Source organism: Nothoprocta perdicaria, unplaced genomic scaffold (assembly GCF_003342845.1).
Source record: "Nothoprocta perdicaria isolate Ctin4 unplaced genomic scaffold, notPer1 scaffold_25, whole genome shotgun sequence".
In the NCBI taxonomy this organism is placed as follows: Eukaryota; Metazoa; Chordata; class Aves; order Tinamiformes; family Tinamidae; genus Nothoprocta; species Nothoprocta perdicaria.
The window spans coordinates 3,758,537-3,778,611 of record NW_020455477.1 but is presented as its reverse complement, the minus strand read 5'-3'; the positions used below and the strand labels follow the sequence as shown (position 1 = coordinate 3,778,611).

General features: G+C 36.6%; 1 protein-coding gene across 3 annotated transcripts in view; it reads right to left on the bottom strand.

Moving 5' to 3' along the window:
- Positions 1-2,292: 2,292 nt before the first annotated feature.
- Positions 2,293-20,075, bottom strand: part of AGFG1 (ArfGAP with FG repeats 1) — a 33,636-nt gene continuing 15,853 nt past the window's right edge. The window contains exons 3-14 of one of the 3 annotated variants that reach the window (XM_026040033.1): positions 18,808-18,923; positions 18,096-18,258; positions 17,073-17,229; positions 12,928-13,047; positions 11,008-11,217; positions 9,364-9,547; positions 8,647-8,726; positions 8,298-8,390; positions 6,743-6,790; positions 5,231-5,389; positions 4,140-4,231; positions 2,293-3,785 (exon numbers count right to left, since the gene is read on the bottom strand). In XM_026040033.1, coding sequence (XP_025895818.1) covers positions 3,726-3,785; positions 4,140-4,231; positions 5,231-5,389; positions 6,743-6,790; positions 8,298-8,390; positions 8,647-8,726; positions 9,364-9,547; positions 11,008-11,217; positions 12,928-13,047; positions 17,073-17,229; positions 18,096-18,258; positions 18,808-18,923 — 1,482 coding nt within the window. In that variant the 3' untranslated portion in view covers positions 2,293-3,725. The remainder of the gene's footprint in view (positions 3,786-4,139; positions 4,232-5,230; positions 5,390-6,742; positions 6,791-8,297; positions 8,391-8,646; positions 8,727-9,363; positions 9,548-11,007; positions 11,218-12,927; positions 13,048-17,072; positions 17,230-18,095; positions 18,259-18,807; positions 18,924-20,075) is intronic. The other 2 variants (XM_026040034.1, XM_026040035.1) reach the window with 2 other exon arrangements.

Here is a 20,075-nt window from a genome sequence, read left to right as displayed (position 1 = left end):
CTCAAACGGGCTCCAGCACAGACAGCTTTGCTTTCCCCCACTCCAATCAATCTTCCGTTTTAACTCAAAAGAAAGAGTAGAGGTCTAACATCAAAACCTGTATTAGTGCTCATAGTAAGAGGCCAAGTGCATTCAGAGGACTGAATGTCACAACAGAAGAGCTTAATAAACACACTTTCAAGCACCACTTCTGTTGAGGATTTCAATGGAAGGCAATTTTACTTGCAAACATCTTCACACATTTCAAATGAAGCAACTACCACACAGCAGCAAAGTGATCCTCATAGAAACTTCCAACTTTAAGGCTTATGCTTTTCTTACCTGTAAGCTATGACATGCATTTTAAATACATGCTACCATAGATAGCAATAAACTATTTTTCTAGGTATGCTAGTTCTGTTATGTTCAAAAATTGATTACTGCAATACCATAGAGCACAGCCATACTGCCATTTGAGCTTATTCTCACTACTGACCAAGAGGCAGTCCGTTCAGATTCCACAAATAAATACATCCCTCAAATCTCAAATTACAGAACTCTTAAGAATTCATGGGATTGGAGATGGATAAATTGCCAGCGATGCAGTGAAAATTTTGCTGTAAGCTCAGAATGCACGAAGACAGCACCCTAACTGTCCTTTAAAAGGCTGTAATCTTTGAAATTCTTTAACCGTGGGAAGGCATTTCAACTTCTACATAAGACAGCCTTAGTTACATTGGAACATTTTTCAATTTAGATGTAACTGAAGTTAACTAATGGATGTCTCAACCACATTTGATGATGTCCACTTTAGAGGTAATTTCATGAGCTGGTCAATTCCACTGTACTCCTTTATCACTGTGTACAAATTTGCAATGTAACTGCTACTTACCCCATTCAGCTCAGGAAAGTCAAAATGATATATTTCTTCAAAACATTTTTTAAATTGTTTCAGCTTACTTCTACGCCATAAGTAGTTTTTCCTGCAAGACAGCAAATTATCTGCATCTTATTTATAGTTCTCCCCTTTCCATAATTCCAACTAGATATACTCCATTTAAATTAAATTCTTGGTATTTGATTTGATATAGTATTTGGGAATTATACAATCATTCAAGTTAAGTAATTTAGAATGTAGTATCTGGGCATCAGATCTACCATTTTGGAACTGTTCCATATTTTATTTTATGCTGTATCCTAACATGTGAATTAATATATAAGGATTAAAAGAAATAATGCAGAAGCTCTCCAAACTAACACTTGCATAAGGCAGCTGAAATTACAAAGTTAAAATCTGCAATGGTACAGCAGAAAAGGATACTGGAAAGCTAATGGAAGTATGGCTTTGGGGGAGCTATGCCAATGACATGAGCAATTGTATGAGTCACTAGCCACAGAAGTCTCTGACACAAATTCATTCTGTAAATACAGCTATCATTAAAAAAAAAAATGCAACCAACAGAACAGCTATAGTATCAGTTTCTGCTCAGTGTCCGTTAGCAGTACTCAGCTTTGTCTGGACCAGAACAACTTCAGCAGATTTCCATCTCTTTAGCTCTTGTCCAAAGGCTTTACATTCACTCACATGATGGGAGCGCAGGACTGTTTCCCTTCCAGAGGGTTGTTTCTCTCTTACTGATGAGATATTTAGGTAATTTGGTCTAGTTCCCAGCTCTAAGTATGCTGAAGGGTTCTATACATCCTTATGAATTCTTGATTTTCCCACTTGTTACTGTATTAACAAGTCATTAGCCCCAGACAGGTAAGATTAACAGATCATAACTACAACCATTTATACCATGCTAAAAGCTGCAGTGAACCCAATGGAACTACTAAGATCCCCAAAACAACCCAACTGCAGAAGTATTTAGTGAATTTCTCCAAAATCCTTGGGATATAAACCACACTACCCCGTATCCATATCCAGCTGCTCTTGTTTAAAGGGAAAACAAAACAAAAACAACACAAAAACAAACAGCCAAACAAAAAAACCCCCAAACTCCCAATCTGAAAACCACTGTTAAAACATCAAATGTCAAGTGTCTTAACAGGACAGTACCAATATTTCAGAAAAATAAAGGTAAGCTAGAGAAATTCCTAGTCCTCATGTACAGGCAACAGAAGAAACAAAACAGACATAAAAAACATAACAATGTTTTACAAGGAGTGATCAAGTCTTTAGGGAAATAAACAGATCAAATATTCAAGTAATCACTATTACAAGTGAAATTTCTTACCTTAAAAAATTCTCTTGTCTGCCTCAAATTGGCCTGCATATCCTTTTCTCTAAATTCATCTAAATATCACCTGATCTTATGCATTCCTGTTATCTTGAAAACAGCAACATCACCTTTCAGCTGGTCAAAACCTTATTTTAAGCTTAACAGTCTATGTAGTCATGAGATATCTACATTCGTTTGCTTAGAGCCAGTAGTAGACTCAAACTCAAATCAAGTTGTCTCCGACTTCATGCCTATCATTGCCTATTTTTATACAGAGAGTATCATAAACTTCTTACCATCCTTCTATTACAAGCTAAAGAAGCCAGCCATCTTTATTCTACAAACTTCATTCCAGTTGAACATGAAACATTTTAATAAAATATCCCCTTCCATGAGAGGTCTCACTGATACCCATGCATATTTAGTAAGAAGAGCATTAGTGTCTGCAGTCAGATACACCGTTCTGATCACAAAGAAGTCATGCTTAAAGACTGACATTTATTGCCCACAATTATGCCTCTCAGCTAATCCTTTCCTCTCAAGTTACTACTCTCCTCAGTGCTTCCAAAGTCCTTCATTAAACAGTTTTTCTATCAAAATAATCCAAGTTCACTCCAATACTTCGCTGTTGAGTAGGCTACTCCACTTGACTCAGAAGAGTAGGTCAAGGACACCAAAAGAAACACAAAATATATCCAAGATGAAGCATGTGGAAATTTTCAGCTTAGCTCACCTTAGAGCATATGGCTTTAGATAACTTGTGTGCATGAAATTCAAAATACATACATTTTAACCCAATAAAATGTTACTGTACAGAAGTAAGTGCCATGCAATTGTTTTTCTAATATTTATTTTTTTTTCACCTGCAAACTGTAGCAAAACATGATCAGCTTTATTATGCAGACAGGTATCCCTCTAACATTAGAGATTTAGGCATGTATAAATAGAAGAGCTCTTAGGAAAGGAAAACATTTTGAGAAATGAATAAACCTTCAATTTAACTTCATGACTTCCAATACCGATGGTTAAAACGATGTAGCTCATTCATTCCAAGAGATACAACAGCACCTTAAAAGTGGCTGATCTATTTCCCAGTAACATTTTTTTTCACATAACAATGTGTTAAAGTTACAAATACTGATATGCACAAATAGCTATTTTCTAAGAAAAATATGTACAGTACTGCAGCATAATGAATGTGGTATCTGCAATAACTTATTAGCCAATTTTAATATACATGATACCGCTACTTTTTACCTGCCAATTCACAGGTTCAAGGATGTTACCACAGCCCTCTGTTTTGCACATTATTACCTCGTGGGGGGCAGGGGGTGGTTTTGGGTTTTTTTTGTTTTGTTTTGTTTTTTCTTCCTAAGGTACACAATGCAGGCTTTTATTTTTACTTCTTAAAGACTTTTTTTTTTGTGTTTAAAGCTAATATCAGTGAAACAAGACAACAGTGCAAGAGGCGCAGAGATGTTATGTGACCACATAAGAGTTCTTTTAGGTAAAGTGTCTATAAGGCTATAAGAAAGGATTGGTTGATGAGCTTCCCGTTGGAAATTGTCCCGTTGGTGCACCAGCCTTGGGGAAAAAAGAGAGAAGAGGAAAAAATAAGGATTTAAGATTTTTTTTCCCAATGACATAAATGGATGTAATATGAATTGAAACATAACTTACTAGGAAAGATTTGTTTCTGTCTTACAGGATTTTTTGGTAGCTCAAACTGTGCTAATGTAAAGAGCACAGTAGGCATCTAGCTCCATCTCAATCTGAGCAGCACCATGGCGTCACAATACTGAATTGCATTTAGCAGGATTCACATGCTGCCTTTCCCAATTTGAAGGGATGGCAATTTGCACGTGTCTAAATTAAGTGTTACACTTGATGCCTCCTTTCAGACATACAGAAGTTACTGTCTTGCATGAACTCACTTACCATAAAAGGATTACTAGATACTCCAACAGCTGCAACTTGTCCAAAAGGAGTTACTACAGGCTTTGCCTGTCCAAATGCAGCAAAACTTGCCCCTTGGAAAGACAACAGTGAAAATATTAATGCTAGAAGCCAAGCTAGTAATACACGGATTTTACAAGATTAAGTTTGACTTTATCACTCAACATTTATATTAGGACTGTTGGTTCCAATACTAGGTAAATATTAGGAACAGTTGTTACAAATGCAGCTAATTTAGGCATTCAGTATTCTCCTCCATCCCAATGAGTCCCAAATGTAGATATAAATTTACTTCTAGTGTATGAAATGCTTTTAATTCCAGTAGAAGTTTTGAGTATTCCAGATGCTAAGACCTGAAAGTGCTGAAAAATAGTCGGAAAGCTGGACCTGTTTAAGCCTGGCAAGTGTTGCTTCCAAATTACTTTTATTTTTAAAGCTTGCCCCTATTTAGCAATTAAAAATGATTTAGAAAACAGACAGGGTTTTTAAGGCTTCATCATCCTCAACTGCAAATTACTTCTTCATACCTCAGCAATAGGACAAAACAGTATGAACGCTCAGTATGCAGTCTAATGGACTGCACAAATTAGATGTAGTTCATCTTGAGTTCTATAAGGAGCCTAGCAAACTCAAATAAAGTAAACATACATGTGTCTGGGACAGTTTCATTCAGATAACCAGGAGGTCTAAACTAGATCTGCTTTAGCTCTGGAGAAAAATTGCTCCAAAGAATTACTGTTTTTATATTAATGCCAAATTCTGAAGGTGGCACTCTGAAATCATATTTGACAACATGACTGCTTTGTTAATGCTAAAAATCTAAGAACCACTGCATCTTGGACCTAATGTCCGGGAGTAATTTTACAATTTTAGTATCAGATTAAGATAAAGTTTCAGTCAGTCACCATACAAAATCCACTCAGACAAGTCAACTGAAGAGCTAACCTATAGCCTAGGATCCTTGTATCAATATTATTAACTTCATATAAAAATAAATGTTCTTTTATCACTCATGTAGAAGTATTTCCTCTATGCTTCTCAGAAACACCATTATCCAAAATGTACAAACCTACCATTTGGCTGCTGAGCAAAAGCAGTCTGTTGAGGGAAAGCTGCCTGGGCTGGGAATGTGGGCTGCTGGAAGTTGCCACTAAAACTAGTAGGAAGACTATAAGAGGCAGGAGTTCCAAATCCTGCAGGCATGCTCATGGATGCCGTGCCAAATGTTGCTGCTGGGAGGGAAAAAGAACATTCAATTATTTGCATTCAATTATTTTCATGAGTCAAATTACTGTAATAACACGTTAAAAAAAATCCTAAAGCCTCCGTAGACATACAGGAGCTGGATTCAACTTCTACAACCACTAAATTGACTTGTTAACTCAAATTGTCACAACAAGATGCATGATTTACTTCTGCATTTTAAAATTTAGAGTAATTTCAATTTTGCTACTTCGACAAACTTCAGACAAACTTTCTTAAAAAGGGCATTTTTTTTCCACATTCTCTGCATTATTAAATACTTTCCCCAGTATTTCCTGATAAGAGGGCACAAATCAGAAACAAGCATTTGCAAGCAGTGTAAGCCCCTGTTTCTCTCCCACTAATAAAGGAAGAAAAGACCTCCCTAATTTTAAGGAAGCAAAAGAATAAATAGAATACAAATAAAACTGTAAAGACCACATGCATCCCCTTGCTCGTTGCCCCAGCCTCAGCATCACTTTAAAGAAAATCCTTACCATGCACATCAACTATCACACAGACTTCCTACTGCAAACACTCTTATTGTTAAGGGAAGAATTAAACAAAACAAAGGAATTCTTTTCATCTGATTCTCTGCTGAACACTTGAAGTAAAGAGCATAAAGCATATATGCAATTCCACATGCCTTCAGACAAATTAACAAGAGCACGTTAATTGGAAAAATGCAGCAACAAAACCATTATTAAGACTTTTGGGAGTTATTCTGGGAGGAGGAGACACACAGAAGGCTTTTTGGTACAAACACATACCAGGCTTTTGCTTTAACTTTAACCAGATTTTTTTTTTTTTTTTGTTAAAGCGTTACAATTTTTGCAGATTTTCAGTAAGCCTGGTTATAAAAATAAATGTAGCTAATATAGCTTAACCAACAGTTTTCTCCCACATTACTCAATGGCAGGACATTATACATACATAAACCATTGATAAGGCACATACTGAGCTAACATGCTAGCATTGTTCTCAAGTTGCAGTTAGTGAAGAATCTATTCAATAGCAAACCCCAAAGCACAATACGAGCAGTGACTTGGGACATCCCAAAAGGCATCAAGTCAGCAGGAGCATAAACCTCGAGTCACACAAAATAACATTCTCTGTGACAGAAAGGTTACCAATAATGGTTTTGTTCTAGATGCTTAATGCAAGTTGTTTATGCTGCTCTCCCCCACCTCTCCCAGCTGCCAGACACCCACACTCATGCCATTTCAAAAGATGGGAAGAGCCGACTGAAATTCTATGTGCAGAGAACCAGATAGCTGCCATTAAGCTTTTACAAGCAAGAACAATTAGCCACACGAAACTTAATACCGAATGTGGCCACCTACCAAAATGAGCCTGAGGAAATATGTGAGAGTGCATTGCTCCCGAGAGGCCTTATGGAAGCCACAAAGAGACCAGACAACATCAAATAGTTTATACACTTTTGAATAACTTCTTAGACAACTACTTTTACATATGCATAATGCTTTAAACCTAATTTTATGGTATGGTCAGCAATGAATTCACATAATATACACCTAAAAATAAATACTACAAATCAGATATCCCACCTAATAAACAGCAAAACTCATCCAAAAAGGATAAACTACCAGTTTACATCTTACATAGGAAGCAGAATATTATCTATAGTCAGTAGTAATGTCTATTATTTAACACACAACTTGATTACAGCAGAAGAAATTGCTGGAAAACTCTGGAAGCAAAGGGTAGCACAGTTTGGAAGGTAGAAGGGTAGAGTGGTTAAGTTTAATCATATTTAAAGTGGATTTAAAGCAGGAGACATGAATCTGATCTATCTTGTCTTAACTCAGCCGGATCAGTTTAATTCACTCTACCTAGAATTTTGAGCAAAGCACGGTTCAACACTACAATGCACACATAAATAGACAACTGATTTAAGACAAACCACCCCCCAACCCAAAAATCCATGCAGATGAGAGTGCCAAAACATAGCAGTGCTGTAAGAAATTGAAATAAGTACAAAATACCATGCAATTAAATTCATGATTAGTGCTGTAAAGAGCTGCACAGGTTTGTTTTTCTAGATATAAGCTATTGTCTATAAAGTTATAATTTACAGAATCCTGAGAAAATCAGATGTAAGCCATGATCATTTGGATTATATATTCCAATATCATTATTTTGTTATCAGAGAGCGGACAAAACCCTTCGATTCACCCATTTCAACTACTATTTATTTTAATTAATCCCTGATCCTGTAAATATGCACCACTTTCATATTACTTTGAATAATTACTTTGAATTTTTAGGGTACTCCTCCAGAGTCAAGCTTTATTCCAAATACAGTTTGGTTCATGGGCTCTTGTATGGTTTCTACAAGAGCTGAGTTTTAACTAAAGCAAAATACCAATGTCCAGGCTCTTGCAAAGTCTAAGGAGTTTTTAAAGATTTCCACAGAAGTATATTCCACATTACTTCTTTAATCCTTGTTTTAAAAGCTCACCTCAAACCAGTCTACTAAAATATCAGAACTGGGAGACGTGGGCAATAAATAAAATGAAGCATAGCAGCTTAACAGCAGGGCTTTCAAGATGCCCAGCTTCAGGGCAACCTACCACAAGGCAGCTTCAAAGCAGAGTTCAGTCCTGGAAGGTATCCTACTAGCCCTACAGACAGCTGAGGGAGTATCAAAAATATCTTGGAAGATGTAATTTTGACATTTTTCAAATATGAATCTGGACTTTTGCATCCCATTTGTAGCTAACTGAACAAACGCACAAAATAACAACAGAAAAGATGAAAGACAGTTAAGACAGGTAATACAAAAAAGCCTTCAAGAAAGAAGTTACAGAGCTATGATAAAAAAAATCAATGTAAGTCTTAAAGTAAATATCTTCAAGGATTAGAGGGTTTTCTAACCTGTTGCTCCTCGGCTATTTGTCTGGAATGGATTTGTTGAAGGTGCCACTGGGGCAACAGGGGCCGCTACAAATGGATTTGTGGAAGGTGTTGCTGAAAGATTAAAAAATAATAATGAAACAAAGCCTTTTAAAAATAGTCAGTCTGACTTCCATTACAGTTATATGGTTTTTGCAGTGATACACAAATATCCATAATGGCATGACAAACTAAAAAAGAATTGATAATACAGAGATTAACTTGCAAAGTATGATTCACACAGGCAACTATTTTTTGGCATGCTTTAGCAACTTCAGTATCATTACTGTTTGCTAACAGTCTGGCAAAAGTGTTAGCAACACTTACATACCTCCAAATGGAGCAGGCACGCTTGAAGATGCAGGCTGTGTCTGTGCAGTAGCAACCACAGGTACTGTTCCAAAAGCATTACTGAAAATAATCCAGGCATTCACTGTCAGTATCACTTGCTTAACGAATAAATATAATCTAAAGTTATAGCTGGTATGTAGAAGAAAAGGAATTATTACGCACTTCTATATAATCCACTGATGCCACAAATTGAGGCCCTTGTGACAGGGTCAGAGACTAATATATATGCTGAGCAATGGAAAGTTCTTTCCCCCAACAGCAAGAGAGAGAATATTGAATAGAAGCTATCAGCATAGAGTTGCATAGCAAAGGCTTTAGAGGTGCTTGCCTAACTGTAAGAGGCAATTATTTTTCATTATTTTAATGATTTAAATACAAGTGATTGACACTTTATACATTACAAACATTCCAATGACCTTTTGTCACGGATAATGCTATGATTATAAGTATGCATACAAACATTCCTTCTAGAAAAGTGTTACCATCTAAAGGGTTTAGTATCTAATAACTTGAAAGGCACAGAGAACATTCTCCTGACCTAATCTCTACAAGAGAAAATGAATAATTATAAATAAAAAGCAATATTTTTTGTGAAGAAAAAAAATATAACCATCTTTAAGCTACTTCCTTCCTTGAGCTATTTTTCCATATACTGACAAAATCAGTTTACAGATCTATTAATTCTAATGATGAGTACCTGCTAACATTACTGGTGGAAGTATATGCATTACTGGAGGTTGCTGTGGAGCTGAACACGCTGTCTAATTCTGCTAGAGCCGCATACTTGTCTGAAGATGCACTTGACTGACTTGGGGCTGACAAAGTAGGACCTGCTGATGCAGTCACTGCAGTGCTGAAGCCACTTCCTTGCTCACTACCACCTAAAAGAGAGACCAAATTAAAAATAACCAACATGGTTTCTGCTTTCTGCTCTGCTGAAGTTCAGACATAGATATACCTCAGCGTTACGGTCTATTAAAAGAGTTAACAAGCCACTGTTATTGGCAACAAAGGACTTCTATAAACATTCAACAGTCCCAAAGGCCTCTGCTTTTCCCAGAACATAAGTCATTATTTAACACTACTGTCTTTTCTGCAACTAGAAGTTTTTTTTTTTTTTTTTTTTTTAAATACAACACTGTTTTGGAATAAAGTTCTACATTAAGAGATGAATACTTGAATTTTCATATCATTTGAGGAGTAAAAGAGCTAAAGAATAACTAGCCGTTTTCCTCAGCAGAGCAGTATGTAAACCCATACTCAAGTTTTTCCACATCCTGGATTTACAAGCATTAAAAGATGCTGCCTCCCAGTCACTCTCTACAGGGACAATGCCCTCACAGAACCAAGCGAACAGAATATTCTGTGAAACGTCACAAAGGTCAGAGAGTCACGATGAAGGGAAGGGGAGATAAGAGACCAAATAAAATGTAATCTTCTATACGTCAACAGCAGTAACGAACTCAGCGTTTTTGTAAATACCTAGGAAGAAAGCTATGATACCACAGCATCTTTTACCAAAGGACTGACCTTGAGTAATCTACTTTGTTTTTTTAGTAGCAAAACTGCCCTGCATATAAAAAATTAGCTTCTTTGGTTAAAATTTACATTTTTTATACTGTTACACCTCATCTATTCGTAAGAATTGCTAAGCCAAGGAGACAGTTACCTGACTGAATACAGTCTACTTGAAGGCTTGAATGGAACATAGACTGAAGCTGATTTTTGCATCTGTGCTAACAAAATACAAATACTTTCAACTTTAGCTCTGGCAGAACAGTTAACCACTGCCAATTAATACCGTTTACTGGAGCAAAAAGTGTGAAGGTCAGACAAGCTTAAGGAAAAGATTAACAAAATGACATATAGCATAAATATTTTTGGTAGCTGATTAAACTTGTTTAGTGTTTCAACAATATAAAGAATAAAACCAATCTGTATGTTAATGAAGTGCTGGTAGGAGAAAGCTACTACTACAGTTCTTTCTTAAATCAACTTCACCACAGGTTTTAGCTGAAGCGTATCACAAAAAAAAATGCACCTTGCACTAATTATTTAGACATTTCCCCTGAGAATTCTTTATTTTGACAGCAAGTAGGTTCCCAAAAATCCATTCTAGGAAGGCATCCTTTTGTAGTAACCACATTAATTTCAAACTTAACTCTTTTAAATTTATGCACATTAAGAGTACATAGCAACATAGCATAAAATATGGGAAATTCCACTAATAGTATAAAGAAGGGACATTTTGGAATACAGTAGATTGCTATTTTACAGACATTCTTGTGATACAGAATAAAAGCACTGTAGCACAAACAGGTCAAGAAATAAAGTTTAATACCTTGCCCTGTGCTGAAGATATTATCTAAATTAGCAAGAGCTGCATATTTGTCTGCTGACTGGAGGTTCGGTTTATTCACTGCAGCTTTACTGACTGCAGTTGCCGTTGTGTTGCTCTGAGAAGCACTGAAGGCTCCAAAATCAGCACTGGAGGATTTGGGGAAGTTATCAAAGTGAGCAAAGTTAGCATTCACCGATCCAGCACTTCCACCTGTAACAAGACAAGTCAAACATGATCAATACTCAAAGACAGAGAAGTCTCTCTAACCGCAATTAGTGGCACAAAAATGCCACCTCTTTGGGGTTACATGAAGCAACATCTTCCCGCTGTACCATCCCACAAGACTGACATCCTTTCCCATATCCTTCAAATTCATGTTGCATTATCAGATTAATTTTTAGACTGTAGATCAGAGATTAAAAAAACAGTTTAACAACTTAATCACAGTCAGATATCGCAAAACTATGCATTACCCATGAACTCTTAAAGCAGTTTCAGCAACAACATTTTGTTAGGGAGGAAAAAAAAAATCTATACTGTTCTCAGTTTTAAAAATTCAGAATACAGGACCTTCGTTTTCCTGTCAAGTGTGTCTAATTAACAGCTGCTATTTGAATTTACTTAATGGTACAATATGTTTGACTATTTCAGAAGTCTGTCATTACTCCAGGCAAAAAAACACAGCGTGGAGGTCCAAAAGTAGCATGCCAAGATTCAGAGAGAGACTAATTCACTATTTAGTCTCAGATTTTCAAACTGCACCCAATCAAGAAGGGGTAAGAGTAAAGAAAAACACAGCTGTTTTGGTATCAAGTCTCTAATGATCTCAAAGATGAGTTAATTAGAAGAACCTGGCTTAGGTTCATGACACAGAACTGTATTTAAATATAAAGCTATGAGCATCTAAGTGTTCAGAGTCCAGAGTGTTAGTTTAATCTAAGGAAGTTATATTTATACTTAATTGTTCCATCAGGTACATTAAATGTAACACACATAATAACTGGTTAAGGATTCCACTCATACAACAACAACAAAAAAACCCAAAAGACACACAACTTTAATAGCTTAATCAATGAAGTTAAGACATATGCAACAGTAAAACTGAAAATGCTATACAACAATGGCAAACAATGAAGCAAGCTGAGTTTTCCACTGTGTGGAACTTACTGTGCACAGCCTGGAGAGGAAAAGCTGAAGTAAATTCACCAAAACTGCAGCTAGATGAAAGCGTTCTGAACGCTGGACAGCCAGAAATTGTGTGTGGGTTAAAGTTAACATAAGAAGGGAGAAAGAAAATTTGAAAAAAAGTTTAAAACGACACCACACTCAAAAAAAAAAAAAAAAAAGAAAACAAAAAAAGGAAAAGAGTCAGTCAGCCAAAGATCTAGACAAACAGCAAGTGTAAGCTCAAGCAAGAGTTTTAAAGCATGAACAAATTAAAGGAAAATAAAATAAATCTCAGTAATAGGCTCTACACATGAAAACCTTTGAAATTATAGTGAAGTGTGTCCATATATAGTGTGTATATATGCACAGAGACATAAGTTTTTAACAGTTTGATGTCCTTTGAGTGTTTACTGAAATTCTTCTAAGGCAACAATGCAATGTAATGTTTGTCATAAGTAATACGGTTGCATTCTATTTTTTAATTCTTTCAGGTGTAGAGCTAACAAACATACAGTGCCCATAAATCAGACTCCATAGTAGCATTAAAAAAAAAAAAAAAAAAACACAAAAACAGGAAGAAAAGAAAAGAAAAATCAACATCAAACAGAAGGAATTCATTTTGAGTTTCCCCAGAGCTTCAGACGGCTTGATTGCACTTAGCAGGCAGATGCAAGAAACAAACTCAAGTGCCTTCCAACCTAAAGGTATGGTTTATTTCAATTACGTATTAATCAAAAGCGCTAGGAGTTCTACCTGTATTTTGGGGCTGAAAAGAAGACTGACTTGCTGTGGGGAAACCTCCAAAATTACTCGAGCCACTAGACTGTCCAAATGCATCAAAGTTTGCAAAACCTGCATTTGCAGAGTTCTGCGCTGTAAATTGCAAAGGAACAAAACATGTTAATGGATATGGAGGAAAAAAACACAAATACAGATGTATTAAGTGAATTAATGGTCATGACAGCCTCCAAGATTGTGTTCTAATTGTGTTCTAGCTTGTAACTTCTTTTTAACATAAATTATACGTCATACTCTACAAATAAAAGTTGTTCTTGAAACAAACTTTTCATGAATTGCTTTTGCAGACCTAGGTCAATTGCTGCCACTTCTCTCCTCACACATTGTCCTCCTCACAGCTACGTGACCTAATGAAGTCCAGTTTAGTTTAAACCTAGAGTGCTCAGGGTAGACATGGCTTGGGGAAAAACAGCCACAGAGCACAGAATACCAAGGACAGCTGTAGAAGCCAAAGAAGGTATCGCTCCAAACACCATCTCCCCAAAATAGGCTTGGTGGGATAACTGGGCATTTGCTTGGGAATAAAAATTAGAACAAAAGTTATACAACAACTTGAATTCTTTCTATACAAGGATCTTCTTTGTTGGAGGGATTTATTTTTACTATCACTTGAACGGTTTCCACCAGGCTTGTAAGTGCATTTTACTGGAAAATTAAGTTTTACAAAAAGCTAAAAGTACAAGAATATGGAAAATTAATACCAATGTCAAGAAGATAACATTCATAGAGTGAATCCACAAAATAAAATCCAAGGAAATTTCAAACAGAACTTCAGTTTGGTCCTTCCTTTCATGCCATACTATAGGAGGAAATAAAAGTTAAAATCCATCTAACCTCAAGTAGTTGGTCATTCTAGAATGGAAAAATTAAATAGGAATTGATTGCTGATTGTAAGCTGCCCTGAAAGTCTTAGACACAGTTACAAGCAAGCAGAAAGTGATCTAATTCAAATATAAACCAAAACCTTTTATATAAATAACCTAAGTCATTCTTTAAATAAACAAATAAATAGTGAATTATTAGGTCAGCCCTTCCACATCCACAGAATTCATCCATAGGGGGGAAAAAAAAAAATGATGCACATGGTTTAAGTATTGCTGTAGGTCATGTTAGCTACCTAAAGTTACAATACTTCACTAAAAAAAAATATTCTAAAAACATATGTACTACAAGTTCATAAACTAAGTGCCTTTTCATACAAACTACTGCACAATGCTAATAACAAATGCAAGTACAAGTACTCTATTGCAGCCTACATTTAATAATTATATTGAAGCAGCTGATACAAAAGTGTGATTTACAAGGGAATCCATGTTAATACAACAGTACACTGCTCTTCTGCAGAGTATTCAGATATTAACCTTGCAATATTTTACACAAGTTCAAACTTTACCATGAGAAAGTAGCCCAAAGTAAAGGCCAGACAAGGATCTGACTTTCCTGCACCTGTATGATATGGACATCATATTTTTAAGGATGGACAGTCAATTCCAAAATTAATTCTCCATCCAAAAGGTCAAGAACAATGTGAACACAAGAAACCTCAGCAGGCAACAAGCAGGTCTAACCTTGCAACTGGTTAAAGCTAAGTTGGAAAAACGGCAACACCACAGTCATAGCAATACAAGCCAGTCCTCCCAGCCACTGCTCAACACCTTCTGTGAAGTTTCCACTACGAAGCGGAATATCCCAAAACAAAAACCTCTATAATAGAGACAGCACTTATTTACTTATGAAATTGAAAATAATTCTCCAGAAGACAATAATTGTTTTGTACTATTATATTTCTTCTGAGTTAAGTCTGTTCTTGCTCACAATTCAGGACAATTACCCTGTGCCTTCCTAAAACCTATTGCTCAGGTACCCAAAGTTCACAGAATTTCTGCATGTCAAATAATTCTTAGCTTCTTTTGTCACTCTTAGCAGTGTGCAAGCAATAGCAGATAACTGTGTGCTCCATCTTTCCTCAAAATCTCTTCACTTTGCACAAGTTAGGCAACTTTTTAAGACACACACAGAAAGTAAATGAGCAGTCAGCACGATTACACTTCAACATACAGCAACGTCCTGAGGCAGCTGGATTTATCAGGAAACTCCTGAAGAGGAATATGTGAGAAGTTACCACTGCCTAGGTTATCTTCATGCTTTTCATGTGGATATCACATGATGGCATCTTAAACGTTTTCCTTGTAGCTTCTACACTCAGTGGTGTCTTCACTGCAGAGCAACTCCTGCAGCTGATGCCAACCTTGCTGCTGCTCTTCAGCAAGTTCTTCACACAATTAAACTGTACAGACAGCGATGACAAAGAGCCCACCCCATTCCACAGGAGCAGCAAAAGCACAAGGCTCTAACAAGAACATCAGCCACGGGAGCCTTGGCTCTAAAGAAGCTGTGCTGGATCAAGTGCAAGATCTGCCATCCCCTGTGACTGGGCAACTGGCCAACCAGTTACATGTTTATGGGCTCACTAGACAAACTTTGAAAACTTATTTTTGCACAACCTGGTAGACTCACCTTGTGTATCTAAAGGGAAAGCCTGTAGCCTCGCATGGCCTGTTTTACTTAACGCTGCCTTGTGGCTATCGCACATTACACAAACCTTACTAGTATTTTATACTACTGAGCCAGAAATCACCTTTATACACAAAAAAATCTGTGATACACATTTAGTTATCATGCAATTAATTCACAAGGTCTGAAAATGTTTTATCTTCCAAAACCTATTGAAAGGAGTCAGGGGAATAGCCACAATCTGCAATTACTGCAATAATAATAATAAAAAAAAAAATGGAGCGATCACATTGCATCCTACCATGACAACTCTTACCCAGAAGAGATTGAGCAGAATTTTGTCTATATTTGGAATAATATTGAAATACTGCTTGAGCAGAACTTTCTGAAGCTCCTACAGAATCATTAAGCACAAGTCTGAGCAGAAATGGAGTGACGAGAAAGAGTTTAGGTATCTGCCACTTCTTCAGTTACGTTGCAACACTGGCCACTTGGCACAATTTTTTTCTCAATTAAATTCACCTCCATAGTTAACATGGAAGTTTACCTGAAGCATTTTAACAGAAATCACTGCAGCAGCACACCTTCTTCAGCCCTGCCAAATACAGCCAAACATTTCACAACGTGTTTTAAAATGTTAACTTTAAGCACATCTTCATATTTTTCTCAGTTCCTCAGGTATGTGACTTGTGTCCCACCAGCCATCAGTTTTAATACAATTTTAAAGAAATTTTCTAATTCTTAGCAACTTAGCAGCCAGTTTCTGTCAGTAACCACAGTTTACCTCAGAGGGGGAAAAAAAGAAGTATGAAAAGCTCTTTCAGGCAAGTCAGGCAAAGATACTTTCCCACAATTACAATGCAAGCTAACAACAATATACTTCAGTGATCACAGAATCAGCTTTTCCTTAGAACAGACTTCTAAGGTCCAAGATCTGAAAATAAACCCTGAGGGCTTAAGATATACTACTGAAAACATTCTTTAAGAATTCAAGGCCTACCCCAGCTCAGTCAAGACAAATGTTCAATGGTTGTTTATTCTTCCTGAAACTATAGCATACTGCCCACATGGGCTTTATTCAGTTTGGTATAGACAAAAAAGGAAGAAAAAAAAAAGAGAGTAATTTCTTTGAACTGAAGAAGTCTTCTAAAATGTTGACAGCTATTGTCAATGTATTTGAAATCCTTTAAAGTCTCCACATCTGCTTTCTTTCTGTGAATGCTTTTCCTATTAATTTTGGGAAAGAAAACTGAAGGTCTAATATCAGCCTCTCCCCATGTTATGTTACTCATTCTCACTGACTCCCCCAAAGAATTTATGTCCTGGTAGTAGGCAGAAAACATCTGAATCACAGTTATCCTGAAAACAGCTATAGCGAGTACTGCCTGATGAAAACATACCCACAGTATCTGCTTTTACCATCATTTGCTTTCAAGCTTTCTTTTAGATTTATAAAGAAAAGTTAAACAATGCAACATTCAAGGCACAGAAATTAATAAATCTCAAATTACTGTAGTTCAAAGCTGTACAATATACTTTCATTTTTTTGCTAAGTTTAGAAGGGATAGTCTGCTCAGAATACTTACCTGTATGACTGTTGAAGTGTGCAAAGTTAGCAAAATTCGCTGTAGCAGTTGAATGAGGAGCAGGAGCAGCAAAGATATCCGAGCCAAGGTCACTGAGAAGATCAAATTGTTTCTTTTCTTGTGGCTGCTGTCCTTGAGATCGAACTACAACAGGAGACTACCAATAACATTTTAATTAGCTAAACAAACAAAGCAGCTGATATTTTACTACAGTGACTTTTTTTCCTGCAAGATGCTAAAAGGATGAAGTAATTTACCTTTAGAACAGCTCTACACGAATACCCTCCTGACTGGTAATTCCTTGCAAACCACAAGGTTTATCAAATAAAATTGCATTTTCATAGACAATCACTCCAGGAACAAATAACCCAATAAAGATGTAACCTATTAAAAATGCTCTATCCAACACAGACCCTCATGCTGCTGCAGGAAGCGGGCATTCTAGTTATGATACTTCAATAGTTAAGTGAATTCTAGAGAAGGCTTCCATTCATTAAAGAGCCCCAGAAGAATAAAGTAGCCGCAAATAAACAAGCAGCTTCAAAAATATGCATTTCTCTAGTACTTGCTGTGTTAAAAACAAGCAATAAGACTTAGGTTTGCAAATTAGAAAACAGTTATTCATCGCATTCTGAATTTTGAATTCAGTAAAGGATGAAAAAGTCTCATAGGAAAGCTAGAGGTTGCAATTCCGGGTTTTCAGACTGTAAGAATCAAGGGCTGACTGTTCCCTAATGGCAAAACAGCTTTTCAAAAAGTCTTTCTTACAGACTTAAGCTACAGTATAGTTTGGCTTTCCCTAACAACATGCAGACAAACCAGGAAAGGCCGTTGGTAAGGCAGTTGCAGACACATGTAAAGTAAGAATGAACTTGGGGCCTGATCTTCAATACACAAAGTTACTTACAGTGATACTCATATTTTTAGGTAGCAGTTCCTATTGCAAAATTTCTCACCCTACTAACAACAGAAAGATAGAGCTGAACAGTTCTGTGCTCTTCAGTTCTGACAGTGTTTACTCACTTGACTAGGTGTGCCCTTGTTTAAGTGCAGTGCTGGTGCAGCTTCTCCCAAAAGAGATTTAAGTGGCTTCACCTCAGGTGTGCTGCTTGTACTACTGGCAGAAGACCCCGATATGGAGGCATGGACTGATGCCACCACCTTTGCTTGCTCTGGAGGAACATACCTACATTGAACAAGAGGAATTGTTTGTATAAGTTTAACATTAAAATTTTTGCCCAAAGTCTACACGTGTGAAAACCGCTCGGAGAGACCAGCTCTGCCATTTTAACCATTGGCCCAGCACAAAATTCTACCAATACTCTCCGAAATAGCTGGGATTTAAATGTCAGCTATATTCTTTAAAATGGACTAGAATTCCAAACCTTCAAAATTTTATAACCCTTTAAGACCACATGCATCTTTATCTCCTCATAACAGTCTGCAAAAATTGCTTCATGCTGTTGCCAATGCCACCTTAAATAACTTCTGATCCATCAAGATAAGGTACACATTGGGAAATCTTTGAAATAGTTTACCTTCTCCATTTCCTGTTTGATTTATGGACTTTATTCAGAAGTCTCTTTACTTTATATAGCTGTGTGATCAAGGCAAAAGGGCACACAAAAGGGAAAGCACTTTTACGATTTTAAGAATAACATTGGTAAATTTTTACTTCTGATCAGAGAAATAATTCCCATAAAAATATTTTTTAAAATCAGAAAGACTATCTTACCATCTTTTCTTTTCATATTTTTCCTGTAGAAATTCCTTTACTTTCTGTGGATCCCTGAAGTCTGGAATTGCTGATGATCTGTCATCAAATAGTCCTAGCCAAATCTGTTTGCACACCTTATTTAGATATTAAGAAAAAAAGATTTATTATTTATAGGACATAATTAAAAGCTTACCCTTTCTTTTAAAAAAAAAAATTAAACAGTTAATGCATCAAACCATAAAAATCGTAAGCTGCACATGAACTGCTTAGATCAGTCTGGGGTGCAGCAGCTCTATTTGGAATGATTAAAGTTGGGAGACTTGGGAGGCCCATCACTACAGTGCAAGCAGATCCTATCATCCAGCTTCACTGTCAAATATTGCCCCTACAAAAGATGTGTAATACATATGCTGGAAGGGGCCAAGCACCTAAATTCCACTTGTAATTTTCAGCCTTCACCCAATTCCACAGTTGCCTCTATTTGAGAGTTTTAACAGTTTCCTCAGAGCCCATCTCCGAGTTTACAACGTCCCAGATGCCAACTTTCAAAATACTCTCTCAAGTTTTAGTATTTATTAATTACTATTTGGATATATGAATTAAAAAAGAAACACCCACTTTACTTAGCATGATGCAATCTTTAAACTAAATATATAATTGATATACTTGATATCACTTTGAATACTTTTAATGTGAGCGCTGGTAGGAGAGAAGGGAGGGAAAAAATCCTTTTCATTTTCTAGTCCTAGCTGTGAATCAGCAGAACTTGACTCAGCAAAACTGCAAAATGCTCAGTATGCATTATGTATGTAATGTATGCACAGCTTTGATTCCTGACCAGGATGGGAGGAAAGGTAGCTTTTTTCAAAATCAAACAAGACACAAAGCAGATACTGAACATAACTAATATCATGTTTTCTTCGAGGTCTTAGGATTTGCTCTAGAATTAGTGTGCAAAAAAAATCCATCAAAATAATACGCCCAGAATGAGGTGCCTTTAAAAAAAATGGACTCCACTGCTTTAGAGCAGGCTTCTTTCTGAGAAGCAGAAGTCACATCTTCTTTCTTCCTGCAGCCTTGTCTGAAATAGTCCCGACCATCCCTCTTAACAGTCCTGCAAACATTTGGCTTTACCCCCTGCACAAGTGGCAGCTCTCATCAATTTTGATAAAACCAATAGATCACTTCCAAGATGACTCCGAGCAACAGAAAGATTAGACAGACAGCATATTTTATGCTTTCTTATGTCCCAGTTTCATACTAACAGCATTTAGCAATCCTTGTTG